The sequence below is a fragment of the Erinaceus europaeus genome, chromosome 10, assembly GCF_950295315.1.
Source record: "Erinaceus europaeus chromosome 10, mEriEur2.1, whole genome shotgun sequence".
NCBI lineage: Eukaryota > Metazoa > Chordata > Mammalia > Eulipotyphla > Erinaceidae > Erinaceus > Erinaceus europaeus.
In genome coordinates this window covers 51,644,466-51,661,033 of record NC_080171.1, presented here as the reverse complement: position 1 = coordinate 51,661,033, position 16,568 = coordinate 51,644,466, and the positions used below count along the sequence as shown (strand labels likewise).

General features: G+C 36.4%; 1 protein-coding gene across 4 annotated transcripts in view; it reads right to left on the bottom strand.

Annotated features, from left to right (window-relative positions):
- Window positions 1-16,568, bottom strand: part of CNTLN (centlein) — a 331,221-nt gene that overhangs the window by 163,021 nt on the left and 151,632 nt on the right. For all 4 annotated transcript variants that reach the window (XM_060199608.1, XM_016193668.2, XM_060199607.1 and 1 more), the window contains exons 9-10: window positions 11,795-11,971; window positions 9,433-9,558 (exon numbers count right to left, since the gene is read on the bottom strand). In XM_060199608.1, coding sequence (XP_060055591.1) covers window positions 9,433-9,558; window positions 11,795-11,971 — 303 coding nt within the window. The remainder of the gene's footprint in view (window positions 1-9,432; window positions 9,559-11,794; window positions 11,972-16,568) is intronic.

Here is a 16,568-nt window from a genome sequence, read left to right as displayed (position 1 = left end):
GTACATAAGAAATGCCACCGAACAACCTCCTGAAGATTTCTTCTTCTTTTTTTTTTTAATGTGGGGGAAGGAGAAGGTTATAGGGGCCAGAGGGAAAGACAGAGAGGAAAGAGAGAAGAAGAGATACTATAGTACTATAGTACTACAAAAACATCCATGGAGCTTCCCTGCTGCTATCAAGGGTGTTCCCATGTGGTGCTGGGGATTAAGCCACTGATGGTGAAAGGGTTAGGAACATGTTCTACTTGTGAGTTAGCCTGATCCATCATTATTATCATGATCCAAATTTAGATTATTATAACAATGTGCCCACCGAGGAGTCAGAGAATGTACTCTACCCAGTAAACTACCTGTTAAACTCATCATTTTTTATTTTTATTTATTTATTGAATTTGACTATTATGAATTGTGCTGCTATGAACATAGGTGTACACATATCTTTTTGGTTGGATGCTATGGGGTATATCCCTAGGAGAGTGTTGTTAAAATTCGGAGGCTCTTGCCGGGCCGGGCTGGCTTCACGGTGGTGAACAGAGACGCGGAGACAACGGCTGGGCAGGGCAGCTGTATTTCTTTATTCAGGAACAACGATTCACAAACTAAGACAAACTAATCACCAAACAGAACTCTGCTGTCTCTTTGCGGCGGCGCAAGCACTCTTTCTTTTACTCTGGAACTCAGGAACCCTCTCCCTTACTCTCGAACTCAGAAACTCTCGCACCCTCGCACTCTCGAACTCCAGAACTCAGAAACTCTGTCACTGGAACTCAGGAACTCTCGGACTCAGGAACCCTCTCCCAGGGTCCCTTCGGGCGGGGCCAAGCAGGCCCGTGAAATTAACAGGACTCATCCAATTCTCTTGGAGGGGGAGGGCTAGAACAAGCCAATGTAAAGCATACGACAATTCCCCCTTTTCTTTTTAACTAAATGACTATAGTATCAAGGGTGTGGGGTGAACAGAAACATATATAACCAAAACCAGCATGTTGCCAAGGGAAGGCCTGAGGGGGCCATATCTGAAAAAAAAACATTTCTTGCCTCTGGGGGGCTACTTGCCTCGACGGGCATTTGCATGGGGGCGGGGAACGGCCTAGGGTCCCAAAGGCAGCTGGCTACAACTTACTTACTATGAAACAAAACTTGTTATTAGCATATCTACTGCACGATCTAACATTTATAATAGAGAAGGAATTTGAGACTTTTACATATCAACAACCTTTTGTTACACCCATTCAAGATGGAGACACACCCTAGATGTGGGCCGGAGAGGAAACCTCAGGCATGAGAATAATTAGCATAGCCATTGTGCGATCTACCATTTCTAATAGGTAGTGTTTTACATATCAACAAGTCTATTTAACCTTTTGTTTAGACCAACTTAGTTAAAATATATTGATTGTTAACTAATTTTACCTTAGACTTTAAATGTAAGTTAATTTTTATCTTTATGAGAATTACGTTGAAAACCTTTTTCATTTATCTTTGACTAGTAAGAATTTAGCCTTAAAGCTACTGTTTACCAAACTTTAAACATACACATAAACATAGTCATTAATACACGAGGAGAGAAACCTTTGTTACGAAGACATGTCATTTTAAACACGAATTTAAGTCTGTACTGTCTTAGTTGTTGGGGGGGGGTTCACCATCCGGAGGTGGCTTCCCGCGCAGCTCCACTTCTAGGAATTGCAGGTTGCGATCTCTGCACAAATCTCTGTGTGCTCCAGCTTGTCTGTCTTCAGACCGGACCGGCGGCTGGAGATCTCGTGTGCCCAGTTTTGGCAGGGAGCCTGGGGGTCCGGGAGGCCCGGGATGGTTCCAGAATTCATAGAAAGAGGGCAGGCAGGCCATCTTTGTAGAAGGCGTGAGCCTAGGTGCCCAGGGGTGGCGGCCATGATAGAACGCCGCGGCCCTGCCCCATGGCCCTGCCATGTCTGCTGCCCTGTTCGCAGTGGCCGAGCAGCGTGGAGGGATCACGCGTCCAGTGCCCTGCACCACGCGGTGGAGAGCCGGCTCCTGTGGGCTGGCCTCAGGCTCCAGCATGTTGGCATCGGGCTCCAGCATGTTGGCCTCAGGCTCCAGCATGTTGGCATCGGGCTCCAGCATGTTGGCGTAGGCCTCCTGCGGGCTGCGGGGCTGCGGGGTTGCTGGCGCGGTGCGCGGGGTTGTCTGGGCGCAGCCGGCTGGCTGGCTGTTTGACCAGGTGGAAACAGCAGCTCCGCGCCTTGCCTCCCGCCCGCTGGCTCTTCCCGCTGGCTGTTCTGAGTTCGCTCGAGCGAGTGGAAACCACAGAGTGGTCCAGAGATAAATGTTCCAGAAACAGCAAAACAGTCTCGTGAAGAAAGAGCAGAGGCCTTTGGAGATCTCTTCACAAGCAGAAGAGAAGGCCATCGTGCATAGGTAGCCAAATTGTCTTTACTTATCTGAGAGATGCGCAGGTCAGGTCCACGTGGGCGCCATTTGTTGTTAAAATTCGGAGGCTCTTGCCGGGCCGGGCTGGCTTCACGGTGGTGAACAGAGACGCGGAGACAACGGCTGGGCAGGGCAGCTGTATTTCTTTATTCAGGAACAACGATTCACAAACTAAGACAAACTAATCACCAAACAGAACTCTGCTGTCTCTTTGCGGCGGCGCAAGCACTCTTTCTTTTACTCTGGAACTCAGGAACCCTCTCCCTTACTCTCGAACTCAGAAACTCTCGCACCCTCGCACTCTCGCACTCTCGAACTCCAGAACTCAGAAACTCTGTCACTGGAACTCAGGAACTCTCGGACTCAGGAACCCTCTCCCAGGGTCCCTTCGGGCGGGGCCAAGCAGGCCCGTGAAATTAACAGGACTCATCCAATTCTCTTGGAGGGGGAGGGCTAGAACAAGCCAATGTAAAGCATAGGACAGGAGAGGAATTACTCAGTCATATGGCAGGTCCAAATGAGTATACTTTCCTTTACTCTAAGCATTTAAGACTTCAAATTGGTAATCAGATTGAATTTAAACAGTGGGCTCAAATTGTTAATCCATTTCTAATAATGACATGTTCTTTGAAATATTAAATCACCTATAATCTTAGACCAGGGAGACCAGAAGCAACTGGTTGTGTCACTTTAAAAGATAAAGCTATGTGGTCCAGGAGGTGGCTCAGTGATAAAGCTTTGGACTCTCAAGCATGAGGTCCAGAGTTCGATCCCCAGCAGCACATGTGTCAGAGTGATGTCTAGTTCGTTCTCTCTCCTCCTATCTTTCTCATTAATAAATAAATAAAATCTTTTAAAAAAAGATACAGCTATATGTAAACAGCATAAAAGGACATAAAGTATGATGAGGTCTTGTATGACAGAGCAAATCCTAACAATAGGATTTTCAAAGTAAACCAAATTTCCAAATAATGTGGTTATAACAATAACTATATATTGTCTTCTTAAACCCTAAGACAGCAGGAACCTTCCCCATTCTCTACAAAAACCATATTTCTCCCAATCCTAGAAGCTCTGGGAAGGAGCTCACTTTGCTGCATTCTTCTCTCAATTCATACCAATTGATAAGGTAGAATACTCATTTATATTAATAGACTTTATCTCTGTATTACTACTTGTGTTTTTATTACAAGATTGGTCACCTATTTTGATTATATATACAACCATACACAAAAATTGCCTGAGTCTTAAAATTATATGCTAATATTTGTATGCAATTTATAAATACTATTAGAATCCTATTTGTGAACACAGCAATAATAAAAGGAATAAATTCACTTCTAAAGTGTATAAACATACATCCCATGGAATATCGGTAAAACTTCTCTTTCGGGTGGGGGTGACAGCATAATGGTTATGCAAACAGACTCTCATGCCTGAGGCTCCTAAGTCCCAGGTTCAATCCCCCACACCACCATAAGCCAGAGCTGAGCAGTACTCTGGTGTTTCTCTGTGTGTCTCTCTCTCTGCATCTCTCTCAAAAATAAAAAAATTAATTAAAAAAAATTTTTTTAAAACCCTTCTCTTTCTCTCTTTTAAGTCCACCTAGTAATTGATGTGGCACCCTAAAACTAGTATTGAAACATAGAATTTATCTTCTCTAAGTGACATGTGTGACAGTATCTTCTGTGGTACAAAATCTTTGGGTAAATATTAACAGGTATAACATACTAAATAAGCTAAAGAAATATTGCATCTATAACTTTCAACAGATTCACAATATATTAAAGGTGAACAGAAAAACAACGGTTTAATCTACTGTTTACAATAAGTTAACAGAAAATATGTCTGACATATTGCCACTAACTTGGCAGAGCACTGCTCAATAGAATAATAACATAATATCAATGTAGAAAAGTTCATGACAAAAACTCAACATGTATTAATAGGATACTGCCTACAAAAAGAGAAGTACCATCAATTCTAACACACTGTTACTGTTATGGGTTGAAATAACATAAACCTCACTACCCAGAGTCAGTAGGTGACACACCTAGTACAATACACACATTACCATGAGCCCCCATCACCACATGGAAATGCCTACATGGGGCAAAGATTCAAGAGAGGTGGAACAATGCTGAGTTGTTTCTCCTTCCATCTCTGTCTCTCTCTCTTTGCTTCTTTATCTTCCCATTGCTCATCCTTCACATACACACATACACATACACATACACATACACATACACATACACATACAAAAGAAAAAAAATGGCCTTCTGGATGGTGAAGTTGAAGTTGTATAGGCACTGACCCCAACGATAACCCTGGGGATATATATATATATATAACACTCACTACCTTTGACTGTGATTTTAATTGGAGACAGTAACTTTATAGCGGTAATAAATTTTAAATACAGTTATTAGGGTGCATAATAATTTAATGTGATTGAAGTTCTTCTTCAAAGAAGAAATTCAGACACTGAAGGGAGAAATGAATAGGCAGAAGATGATGTAGAGACACAGGAGAATGCTAAGGAATTCCCAAGATTACTAAATAACCCTCCCCACAACCAATACAAACATAAAGAATTAATCTTGATGACACCTTGATTTTGGTCTCTTATTTCCTCCAGAATTTTGAAATCAAAAAATTCTGTTTTTCTCAGATACTTGTGAAAGCCAAAACAGCTCTATGGAACTAACAAAAAGATATTAGTTCCTATCAAAATGAATCAAGCCAGAGTATATTAGGAAAATATAAAAACTGTATATAATTTCCTAATAAGAAATAGAAAACAACTTATTAAACGTAAGACCTGGCCACATCCTTAAGATCCAAGTGTAAGATAAAATCAGAGGGGAACCAGTAGGACTAAGATGACAGTATGTCTATTGTGTGACAATGAGCCTCCTTGTAACAAAACTTCCATACCCACTGGGTCAGGACAGTAAGATATTCTGACAGTTTTGAACACGGTAAATAAGCTTATAAAAGTGGTGGACTCAGGAGTCAGGCGGTAGTGCAGCAGGTTAAACGCAGGTGGCGCAAAGCACAAGAACTAGCTTAAGGATCCCAGTTCGAGCCCCTGGCTCCCCACCTGCAGGGGAGTCTCTTCACAAGCAGTGAAGCAGGTCTGCAGGTGTCTATCTTTCTCTCCCCCTCTATCTTCCCCTCCTCTCTCCATTTCTCTCTGTCCTATCCAACAACGACATCAATAACAACAACAATTTTAAAAAGGGCAACAAAAGGGAATAAATAAAATAAACAGTAAGATCATTTAAAAGAAATTTTTTTTAAAAAAAGGTGGACTCTCCATTCCAGGATAATTTCATCTTTTCTAAGCAATGCCACCTATTCCATCTCCTTAATAAATCATAATCGTTCAATCACTAAAACAACAACAAGAACACCTCACCTGGGCTAGCAAAATACCTCACTTGGAAAGTGTGCTGCTTTTCTCTGTGAATGACGTAAGTTTGAGCCTCATCTCTAATACACTGAATGAGATTTTGGTACTATGGTCTCTTTCACTCTCTCTCAGTCTCAGTCCTTAAAATAAAGAGAAAAGAAAAAAGAAAATGCCCATCACAGGAAAACTCCACATCAACTAAACCCCTAAAATTAGCAGGTCACAGTTCACTTGAGAATCCACCAGTATATCCTGAGTGTGTGCTTTCACTTCACCTTTTAATAAATCTCAACCTACTGCTATTTACAGTTGACTCTACCCTTGAAATCATTTCTGTGAATCAGACAATCTAATCTGAACCTGGGTTTGAGGTGCACTTTCTCTCACCTCCCCAAGTCTCCATCAGGTATCATTAGCTTAAACGCATGTGTACCTTAATAATAGCAATAATAAAAATATTGCAGTCCAACACAGGAGAATTATATCTTCAGAGGCACTATACTAATTCCATGTATTTGTTTCTAATGTTTCTTGGGTGAAATAACCTCGTTTATTTTCAGAGTAAAATTCTTTTATATGTAACATTTCTCAGTTTTTCAAATAATACTTCAACTCTCACTAGGTCCTCCTCAGCCATCATATTCCAGGACCCGAACTTCCTCCTGACCCTAGAGTCTTTTACTTTGGTGCCATATAATGACTTTTTTTAAAAAAAAGTTCTTTATTGAGGGACTAATGGTTTACTGTTGACAGTAAAATACAATAGTTCCTACATGCATAACCCTCCCCCCACCCCTGAGTCTTTTACATTAGTGCAATACACTAATAGAGTAGCTTTTATATTCAACCATTTTATTATTTATAATAAGAACTTTAAATGATTAAATACAAAGAAATAAAACTTTGCTACAGGGCTGGGTGGTGGCAAACCTAGTTGAGCATACATGTCACAGTGTGCAAGGACCAGGGAAGGTCCCCCCGCACCCCCGCTTCTGCTGAGGAAAGCTTTGTGAGTGGTGAAATAGTGCTACAGGTGCTCTGTCTCTCTCCCTCGCTATCTCTCCCTAACCTCTTAATTTCTGGCTGTCTCTCTCCAATAAATAAAGATAATAAATTTTTTTAAAAAAGAGAAAAAAGTGCTCCTATTTGCCCCTAGTCTTGCAGATGAAAAAACACATTTACAATTCATGATTATCATGAAGTGACTTGAAGAAAGAATTCTGGAAAAAAAGGAGGATAAAAAATTTTGCATAAGAGAATTTTACTCTGAAAATAAATGAGGTGATTTCACCCAAGAAACATTAGAAAAAAATACATGGAATTAGTATAATACCTCTGAGACTTTTTCTGGAACAAGATATTTAAGTGAAAGAGAACAGATCTAAAAATGCCTGAATCACTCTAGTTCTTTTTGATAAAAACAAATAGCAAAGACATTTCTGGGTTCAAATGAGTGATGATTCTTATTTAATCCTACAATTAAATGGGATATGTGTATGTTAAATTCATGTATCAACTAAGCAGCCAGATATTTAATAAATTATTATTTCTGGGTGTGTCTGGTTGGAGTTTTTGGTTATGACTAACATTTGAACTAACCCACTGAATAAATAGGCTATTCACCCAATGTGAATAAAGGACTCTAGCTTAAGACACTTAAAGTTTTAATAAGCAAAAAGTTGAGTAAGATATAAATCTTTCTTCTTGTGTGAATGACTTTGACTTGGGATATCAATCTCCTTCCTGCCTTTTGATTAAGATTCTAGTTGGAGTTGGAATTTATACTACTATTTTTCCTGGTTTTCAGACATTTGAAGTTGACTGAAATTAACTTCATCTGGCTAGTCATCTGGACAACTGTAGATTCTAAACTTTTCAGACTCGATAATCCCATCAGTCAGTTCCTTATAGCAAATAAGTATCTCTCCAGATAAATGGGTAGATAGACAGAAATTTCAGAATACTGATATACTATACAAACGAATGAACAGATAACTCTAGGTGCATAAAACTTAAATAAGTTAAATGCTAGCAAGGTGAGTTCATCTTATATTTTATAGAAATAATAGATGATTGTTTTCCTTTGTATTAGAACTAATAGTTTAACTTAAAATAATCATTGTATTTACTATTCATTGGAGGGAGGTGGAGAGGGTAAGAAGGGAAGATATAGAGAAAGAAACACAGAGAGACAGAGAACTAGAGACTTACTATGGTATTGGTACTGCTAGGGACCAATCTTAGGACCTCATGCATGCAAATCTAGTAGTCTACCCAGTAAACCACCTCCTGGGCCACAAAGTTTAACTCTGAATAAATAAACACAAATTATACCTAATATTTAATGAAAATACAAAAATGAACGGTAGTCATGGTTATCTATACCTCTAAGGCACATTTTGCTCTAGACCACACATAATCTTAAAGTTTTTTCTTCCCAAAAGTAATCTATATTATATGACACAGAATCTACATTTTAAATTTATTGGATTTTAGTCATATATAAAGTATTAAGCATATGAACAGATGTCATAAAACTATTTGCAATAAACTTGAAGGCTAAATCTCAAAAATAATATTACAGGACTTCGAGTAGTAATGAATAAATAAGGACAAGTTCAGTTGTACTGAATTCTCAGAAAAAAAAATCAAAATAGTAACAAAAAATAGTTCTGAGAAAGAGAATTCATGACTTGGAAAGTATAAACTCTCAAAAATAGGTTGGACAAAGTATATGACTTCTTTTAATAGGGAAAATTTTAAAGACATTTTCTTTTTCAAGATATAGGTAGAGACAAGGTGGGAGGACTCAGAAAATGGTTCCACTCTGGCCTATAATGTTGCAAATGCTGGGGACTAAACCTAGAACATTTGCTAGAAGCTGGGATATAAAGTCAAACTAAATCAACTAATTGCCATTCTCTTCAGTTGACAAGTGCAAGTCCATGTGCATGCTATTTTCATTATCATAAATAAAGCAAGTGATATCTGATCACCATGTCCCAATTCTTTGTGAAAACCAATGTGACAAATTAAATGCAATTCAAGAAAATAATGGATTTTCCCCCTCAACTCTTTGCAGCCTAAGAAATATGGAAGTCTGATGTTTTATAGCTGTGCTATCTCCCCAGATGATTCAAGGTATATGAGTCCTACATTGATAGAACAATGATTAAGTGTTATGTGGTTTTAGGATTATTCAATTTAAATGGAAATGTAATGTATTTGCTATTAAACTATGTAATTTATTGATAAGGAATAACTTTAAGTGACCTGAGTTAAGATGTGTTTTTAACTTTTTTTTTTAAAATGCTATATATAAAGAGCCATAAGGAAATATCTTTATACTGGTTATTTCAATAGTTTTGCCACTGAAAATCTATGAGAAATTTTTCCCATTTACTGATATGGCCAGAGTATTTAAAAATAATTTTAGAGTAATAAATATTTAGTTTTTAAGTAGATTTTTTTTATTTCTTTCTGACTCTCAGAAAAGAAAACTTTATGTAATTAAATTTAGGAGACAGTAACTTATGAGACGAATGCTTACTTTGGTTTACCTTTATCCTTGCAAGGTTTTTACTTAGAAATGATTTAAAGTTCACCTTTAGTAGTAGTTCCTTCTCTAGGTTTTCAATCTTTCTTTCAGCTTTCCTCAGCTTCCTTAGCTCTTCTGAGTCTGCGAAAGAGCTCTTTGGGGACAAAGACCTTGAACGTTTCACAGGTGGTTCCTGGAGAGTAAAACAAGGACATGGTTGAACTAGTTGGAACAGTGGATTATGAAAGACATGTAAAATTAAAGAACAAGTAATTTTGAATACTAATAATGAAGTATTTAAAAAAAATCCTGCATGGAATACTAGAGAAATAACAAGCGGAATTACCACAGTGCTACTGCTAAAGGTTTCTCTGTGACTCGTTAATGAGAATATTCATTTACATTTACATTGTTTCTTTCAGAATAATGATGTCCCATTAGGGAAGACTAAAGGGTTATAGACTCAGAAATGCAAGAAACCTCATTACAAAGGAGGGGATAGAGGCTGGTCTAATTGCTCTATAAGGGTCCAAGGTTACACTTGATAGGACAACCAGAAACAAGAGGGAAAGGATTTTTTTCCCTTTGAAATAGTTTAACACACTGTGAAGTTGAAGGAACAATATGCTTGAGGAATATAAATACAACAGACAGTAGATCTTATAACATAATGACCATATGGTCATTAACTATAATGTGGCTAACTAGAGACAAGAATGTGTGTTTATATTATGTACAGCTTCATATACCAATCTGGAGAATGAATATGTGAAATTAACTATTAAGCTGGGCAACATATTGCTCATACTTACTGCATCCCCTTATGAAAATGAAAGAATTTTTTTGTTGAAAATACACCTCTCATTTCCCTGATTTTTGTTAAAAAGCAATGAGACATCAACAATACAGCAAGCATCCAAATGAGGTCAAATGATTTTAGTACTCAAATTTAGAAATGTTTTTTTTTTCATTTAAATAAAAATCATGAAGAGAAAAAACTCCAAATGGTAAAAAACACAATTCAGTTACATCAACTGCATATATATAGCTTGTTCTCCAATAACTATTAGAGGAAGTAAGCATGAGTACCACAGAAACATGGGTTTAATTTTAAGTGTTTTCTTTATTAAGACAGTTTGCTCTTATTTATATAAATAAAATGGAAAGAATTGAAAACAATTATCTTGAGAACATGGTTGCCTTTTTACAAAAATGTTATTTTTCTACTGCTGAAGTAACAAGTGTATAAAGATAATCCAAAACTTACTCTGAGGGAAATGTCATTTCAATTATCTAAAACTACTATACTTTCAGTATACTCTTTTTTTTTAAATATTTATTTTATTTATTTATTCCCTTTTGTTGCCCTTGTTGTTTTATTGTTGTAGTTATTATTGTTGTTGTCGTTGTTGGATAGGACAGAGAGAAATAGAGAGAGGAGGGGAAGACAGAGAGGAGGAGAGAAAGATAGACACCTGCAGACCTGCTTCACTGCCTGTGAAGCGACTCCCCTGTAGGTGGGGAGCTGGGGTTCGAACCAGGATCCTTATGCCGGTCCTTGTGCTTTGCGCCACCTGTGCTTAACCCGCTGCGCTACAGCCCAACTCCCAAATACTCTTAAGAAATCATCCTACTATCCAACGGTCATAGAATTTTTCAGCTTAATAGTAACACTAGTAAATAATGTAGAAAAAAAAAGCTGAAATATAAATAAAAAGAAAAACATGCTATGAAGTCTCCATTGTCATGCTTACAAATAAAGAGCTATACCTACATAAACTAATGTTAAATTGTAGTTTATCGCTTATGTTATATATGGACAGTATTTTAATATCATATATTAACAGAAAAGAAATATAAAGACATTTTTTCCTTTCCATTAAATTTGAATCAAGGACTAAAATAACTAATATAAAATTTTACTTGTTCGAGCCCCCGGCTCCCCACCTGCAGGGGAGTCGCTTCACAAGCGGTGAAGCAGGTCTGCAGGTGTCTGTCTTTCTCTCCTCCTCTCTGTCTTCCCCTCCTCTCTCCATTTCTCTCTGTCCTATCCAACAACAACGACATTAATAACCACAACAATGTTAAACAACAAGGGCAACAAAAAGGAAAATAAATAAACTTAATTAAAAAAAAAAATTTTACTTAAATTTTCCTATAGATTAGACAAAAGATATTTACCAAAATTCTTAATATATGAATGCTAACTTGATATAAAACAAGTATATAACTACTAAATGTATAACTGAGTCTTTAAAAAGGGAAAACTCTCTATGCCCCCAAGTCCTCAAACATTTGGCATATGATATTTTTAAAAGATCCCATAAAGATATGCAGAGATGTAAATGTTTCCATTCACTTTTAAATTTCTCCATTTCTTGCCTTCCCAATCATTCTGACAAATTTTCAAGATGACAAAATGCCCCTACCTTATGTTTTCCTTCAGCACATGTCAAGATGCTCTTCTCTGAGGAGCTCTTGTTGGTAGCTATGTTCTCTGACAGTTTTTCATTTGCTATTTTCAGTTTCTCCTGTAAATACTCAATTTCAGACTTCTGTGAGACCATTAAGGTTTCTAAGCTTGATAAAGATGGGTGTTGTGATACCTAAGAAGGAAGTATATATGCAAATATACATGTATATTTATTTTGAGTGTCATTTACATACATATGCAAGTATAGTATGTAAGTTATGTTTTTAAAGAATGAAATTTACTTAATAAGAAAATATAAATTAGCAGTAGTTAAATTTCTACCAATAGTGTTCCTAGTACACTATTTTTAAAATAACTATAAACCTAAAATATTTCCATAAATAATATTATGATATAGATTTATGGAAAAAATAGAAAGCAATATTATATGACAGTCACCAATCATCTATAAATTATTTCAAATTTATGACTACATACATATGTATTACCTCACAAAACTACATAATTCCCAAGAGTCATCCAATACTATTGATAAAACTTGGAAAAAGAAAGCTAACAGCATTGTAGGTCTAGTTAGTGTTTAATGTATCATAACTTAAATAATAACAATTCAAAGAATTCTGATATTTTAAATGTCAGTAAAGTACACAAAATTTCTTTTGAGATATACTGTGATATACTTTGAGATATACTGTGAATAGCAAACAACACATTGTAGGAAGAGAAATCACAGAAAAATTAAACTTAAAGGACAATTGCTTTTGCAAACAAGCAATATATAGAATTCTGACACAATATATTTAAGACCATTAAAACCTATGCATATTAAGTTGTTTCAGATTAACCACCTGCTTACAACAAAATAAACCTCTGAAGTCATAGTGAAACAAGGTTTTTGTTGTTTTATAGCAAAAAAATCAAATCTGATGATTCTAATATTATCAATATGAATTCAGTACACTAGAAAACAGCCTCATACAAAATTTAGAGAAACTTGTCAACAGCTGTACTATAAACTATTAGCCCCTAGTAAAAATATTTGAATGTTTAAAAAACAAAACATATTTTAAAGTATTAGAGAACCTTATCCTGTCTAATTATTCTTAGTATGGACTATGAGAAAAACATTTTTTTCAGGAACAATAGTAGGTGATATTATCCTTTAGTGATTTTTTCCATGTTTTCCTTATTAAAAATAATAAACAAATTTAATCTATTTTAATCTTTATTTTTCAAAAAGGAGTAATCTTTGATGTATGCTATTTTACTTTCCTTATATTTAAGCCACCTAATATGTTTCCCAGCCTTTACTCTGTCATTCTATCAAGCATTTTCCTCAGTTGTTTTTGATGTACTCTTAGCACACTAAATAAAACTTTTTTAGAATTTTTATTTATAAAAAGGAAACACTGATAAAAACAATAGGATAAGAAGGGTACAACTCCACACAATTCCCACCACCAAAACTCCATATCCCATTCCCTCCCCTGACAGCTTTCCTATTCTTTATCCCTCTGGGAGTATGGACCCAGGGTCATTATGGGGTGCAGAAGGTGGAAGGTCTGGCTTCTGTAACTGCTTCCCTGCTAAACATGGGCATTGGCAGGTAGATTCATACTCCGAGCTTGTCTCCCTCTTTCCCTAGTGGGGCGGGGCTCTGGGGAAGCAGGGCTCCAGGACACATTGGTGAAGTCCTCTGCCCAGGGAAGTCCAGTTGGCATCATGTTAGCATTTGGAACTTGGTGGCTGAAAGAAGAGTTAACATATAAAGCCAAACAAATTGTTGCCTAATCATGAATCTAAAGGGTGGAATATTGCAGATGAAGATTTGGGGGTCTCTATTTTGTAGATAGTTAGTAGGCCTATTTTAGTTATATTCCAAAGCGCCCATGACTATACCAGTGTTTTGTTTGTTTGTTTGTTTGTTTCTGAGACTAACATTTGATAAACAGGTGGACCCAAGTTATTGTCTGGGGAGATGATGTCATGGCTGGTAAAAGGACCAGAAAGCTTGATCAGGGAAGAGAGTAGCTCCCAAACATGGGAAAGGTGTATAAATAAAACTTTTAATTCAATCCTTGGTACCACTAGTAGCCAGTACTGAGTGGTGATGTGGGAAGAAAAACCCTGCAGCTTTGGAATTTGTTCTCAAGAAACATTGTATATATATTTTTCACTTCCAAAAAGAATTTTATACATGTTTCCAGATTTTATTCATTTCTCCATTTTTGTGACTGGGGTTTCACCACTTCAAGCCAATTTTTTTTTTTCAGATAGAAAGATGGAAACAGAGAAGTAGATGTAAAGACCACAGTACCAATGCTTCCTTCAGTGTGATAGGGACAGATTCAAACCTGGGTATGACAATGACAAAACAACTGCACTACCCAAGTGACTATTTTGTTGGTCAACTTCCTTTTTTTTTTTTAAATGGTCCTCCTTTTCTTGCTTTTTATCACTTTACCAGAGATATTTTAATGGTCTTTCTATTTATTTCATATTAGATAGTTTCACATTAACAGTGAAATGCACATGTGATGCCAGGCCTCAGTGAGGGCTTCAGGCAGGAGCATCCCACTCTCTTACCAGTTGAACTATCTCCCTAGCCATGAAAGAGACATCTGTGCAAGAAATATTTCACAAATCTCTTAATAATACCATTTTTTTAAGTGTAGGGGAAAAAAAAAACAACTATGTAAAAATCATATTCTGCTCCTCTGTTCATAGTAGAAAGAATATTTCTGGCAATAATTACTCAACTCTATTCACTTATTTTTATACAAGAATATGGTCTAACACTGCCAGATACATTGATCTTTTTTCAAAATAATTAAGAGATTAGTGTTTCTAATCTCTCAACTTTAAAATGTTGGTCAGAACTGTTTTATGATCACTGTAACTTGTAAACATGATGCAATTTTCTACATAAATTTTGAGATATGCATCTTCTCAGAATGATTTGGTGTATGGAGACAACATAACTTCAGTCTGCATGCTTCACAAGCAGTCTCTCTTGCTCTGCAAGTGTCTTTCTCTCTTCCTCTCTAAATTTCTCTCTGTCCTTTTCAATAAAATGGAAAAAAATGTCCACCAGGAGCAGTGGTTTTTATAGTCCCAGTGGTAACTCTGGGGGATATATATATGTATTCCCGTTCTTTTTCCAAGCACTATGCATTTACAAAATTATTTAACAGTTTCTCTAGGAACAAATGGTGAGTTACTAAAATTTTCCATACTTACAGTAGGTATATATGCTATTAAATAAAATTATCTGTACTTTTTCTCTTACCAATCTGCCTCATGCTTGTTTTATTACTGGTCAAGAATATGAAAAACTGTTCTAAGAATTATAATCTATCAATTTTATTTTTGATTTACTGAGCCTTTGAATTGGCATTCTAGTAATTTTGAATGTAGATACAGAAAAAATATCCATGACAAATATTAGGGGAGAAAAGCATATTACAAAATATATAATACACTGTATAGAACTGAATGCATACAAAAATATCTTGAATGTTATAGTGCTACTTCTGATTATATGAATGATTTTATTCACACCTGAATTTAATAAATTAAAATAATAAACCTATCACTGTGTATCAGAATGTAACATTTCATTTTCAGGACAAGGAATATAAATGAAAGTAATTGGGGGTAAAACTATTTTGCATATATCACAGGAAGATGAGAAATTGTACTCATATGTCAACAATTGTACTGTTACACATTAACCCCCAATAGATAAAGAAAAAATAAAGTGTCCCCATAATCTCATCCCTCAGAGTTCCTAGTAATATGTTTGGGACATGTCACCCTGACATTCAAAAGGGGAAGGAAAGTCATTATAATTCTGCCCTTCACAAACCTTTAAAATAGGGTGGGGAAGATAGCATAATGGTTATGCAAACAGACTCTCATGCCTGAGGCTCCTAAATCCCAGGTTCAATCCCCCACACCACCTAAGCCAGAGCTGAGCAGTGCTCTGGTGTTTCTTTCTGTGTCTCTTCCTGCATTTCTCTCAATAAATAAATAAATAAAATATTTTTAAAAAACCTTAAAAATAAAAAAGATATAGTTAAATTCTTAGAACAGTTTTAAACATAGAGAAAAACTCAACTATAGTTTTCCTACCCTTTTCATTCCAAAGCTATGCCTGCTACTATTTACATCTTAAGTGAATTTGCTGCATTTAATGAGCCAATGTCCATACATTGTTTTGAAATCAAGTCCACAGTTTATTCAAATTCCCATAGTTTTTACTTAATGTTCCTTTTCTGTTCCAGCATCCTATCTAGGAAACCATATTACATTTAGATTTCACTTGAACAACTCAGAGCTGTGACAGTTTGATTTCTTATCTTTTATGACATTGACAATTTTGAAGTTTTGATTCATACAATTCAGATGTATTATAAGATACCCTCTACTGGAATTTGTTTATATTTTCTTTTATCATGATTAGAGTGAAGCTTGGCAGGAAGATCATAGAAGTGCCATTACCATCACATCATATGAAGAATTCATATTAACAAGAAAATTTGACTATTGATGTTGAGTATTTCTTTTCTTTTTATTTCCCTCCCTTCCTTCCTTCCTTCCTTCCTTCCTTCCTTCCTTCCTTCCTTCCTTCCTTCCTTCCTTCCTTCTTTACTTCCTTCCTTCCTTCCTTCCTCCCTCCCTCCCTCCCTCCCTTCCTTCCTTTCTTTCTGTCTTCCCCCTGTGTTACCATTGGGGCTTGGTGCTTGCATTACGAATCCACTGCTCCT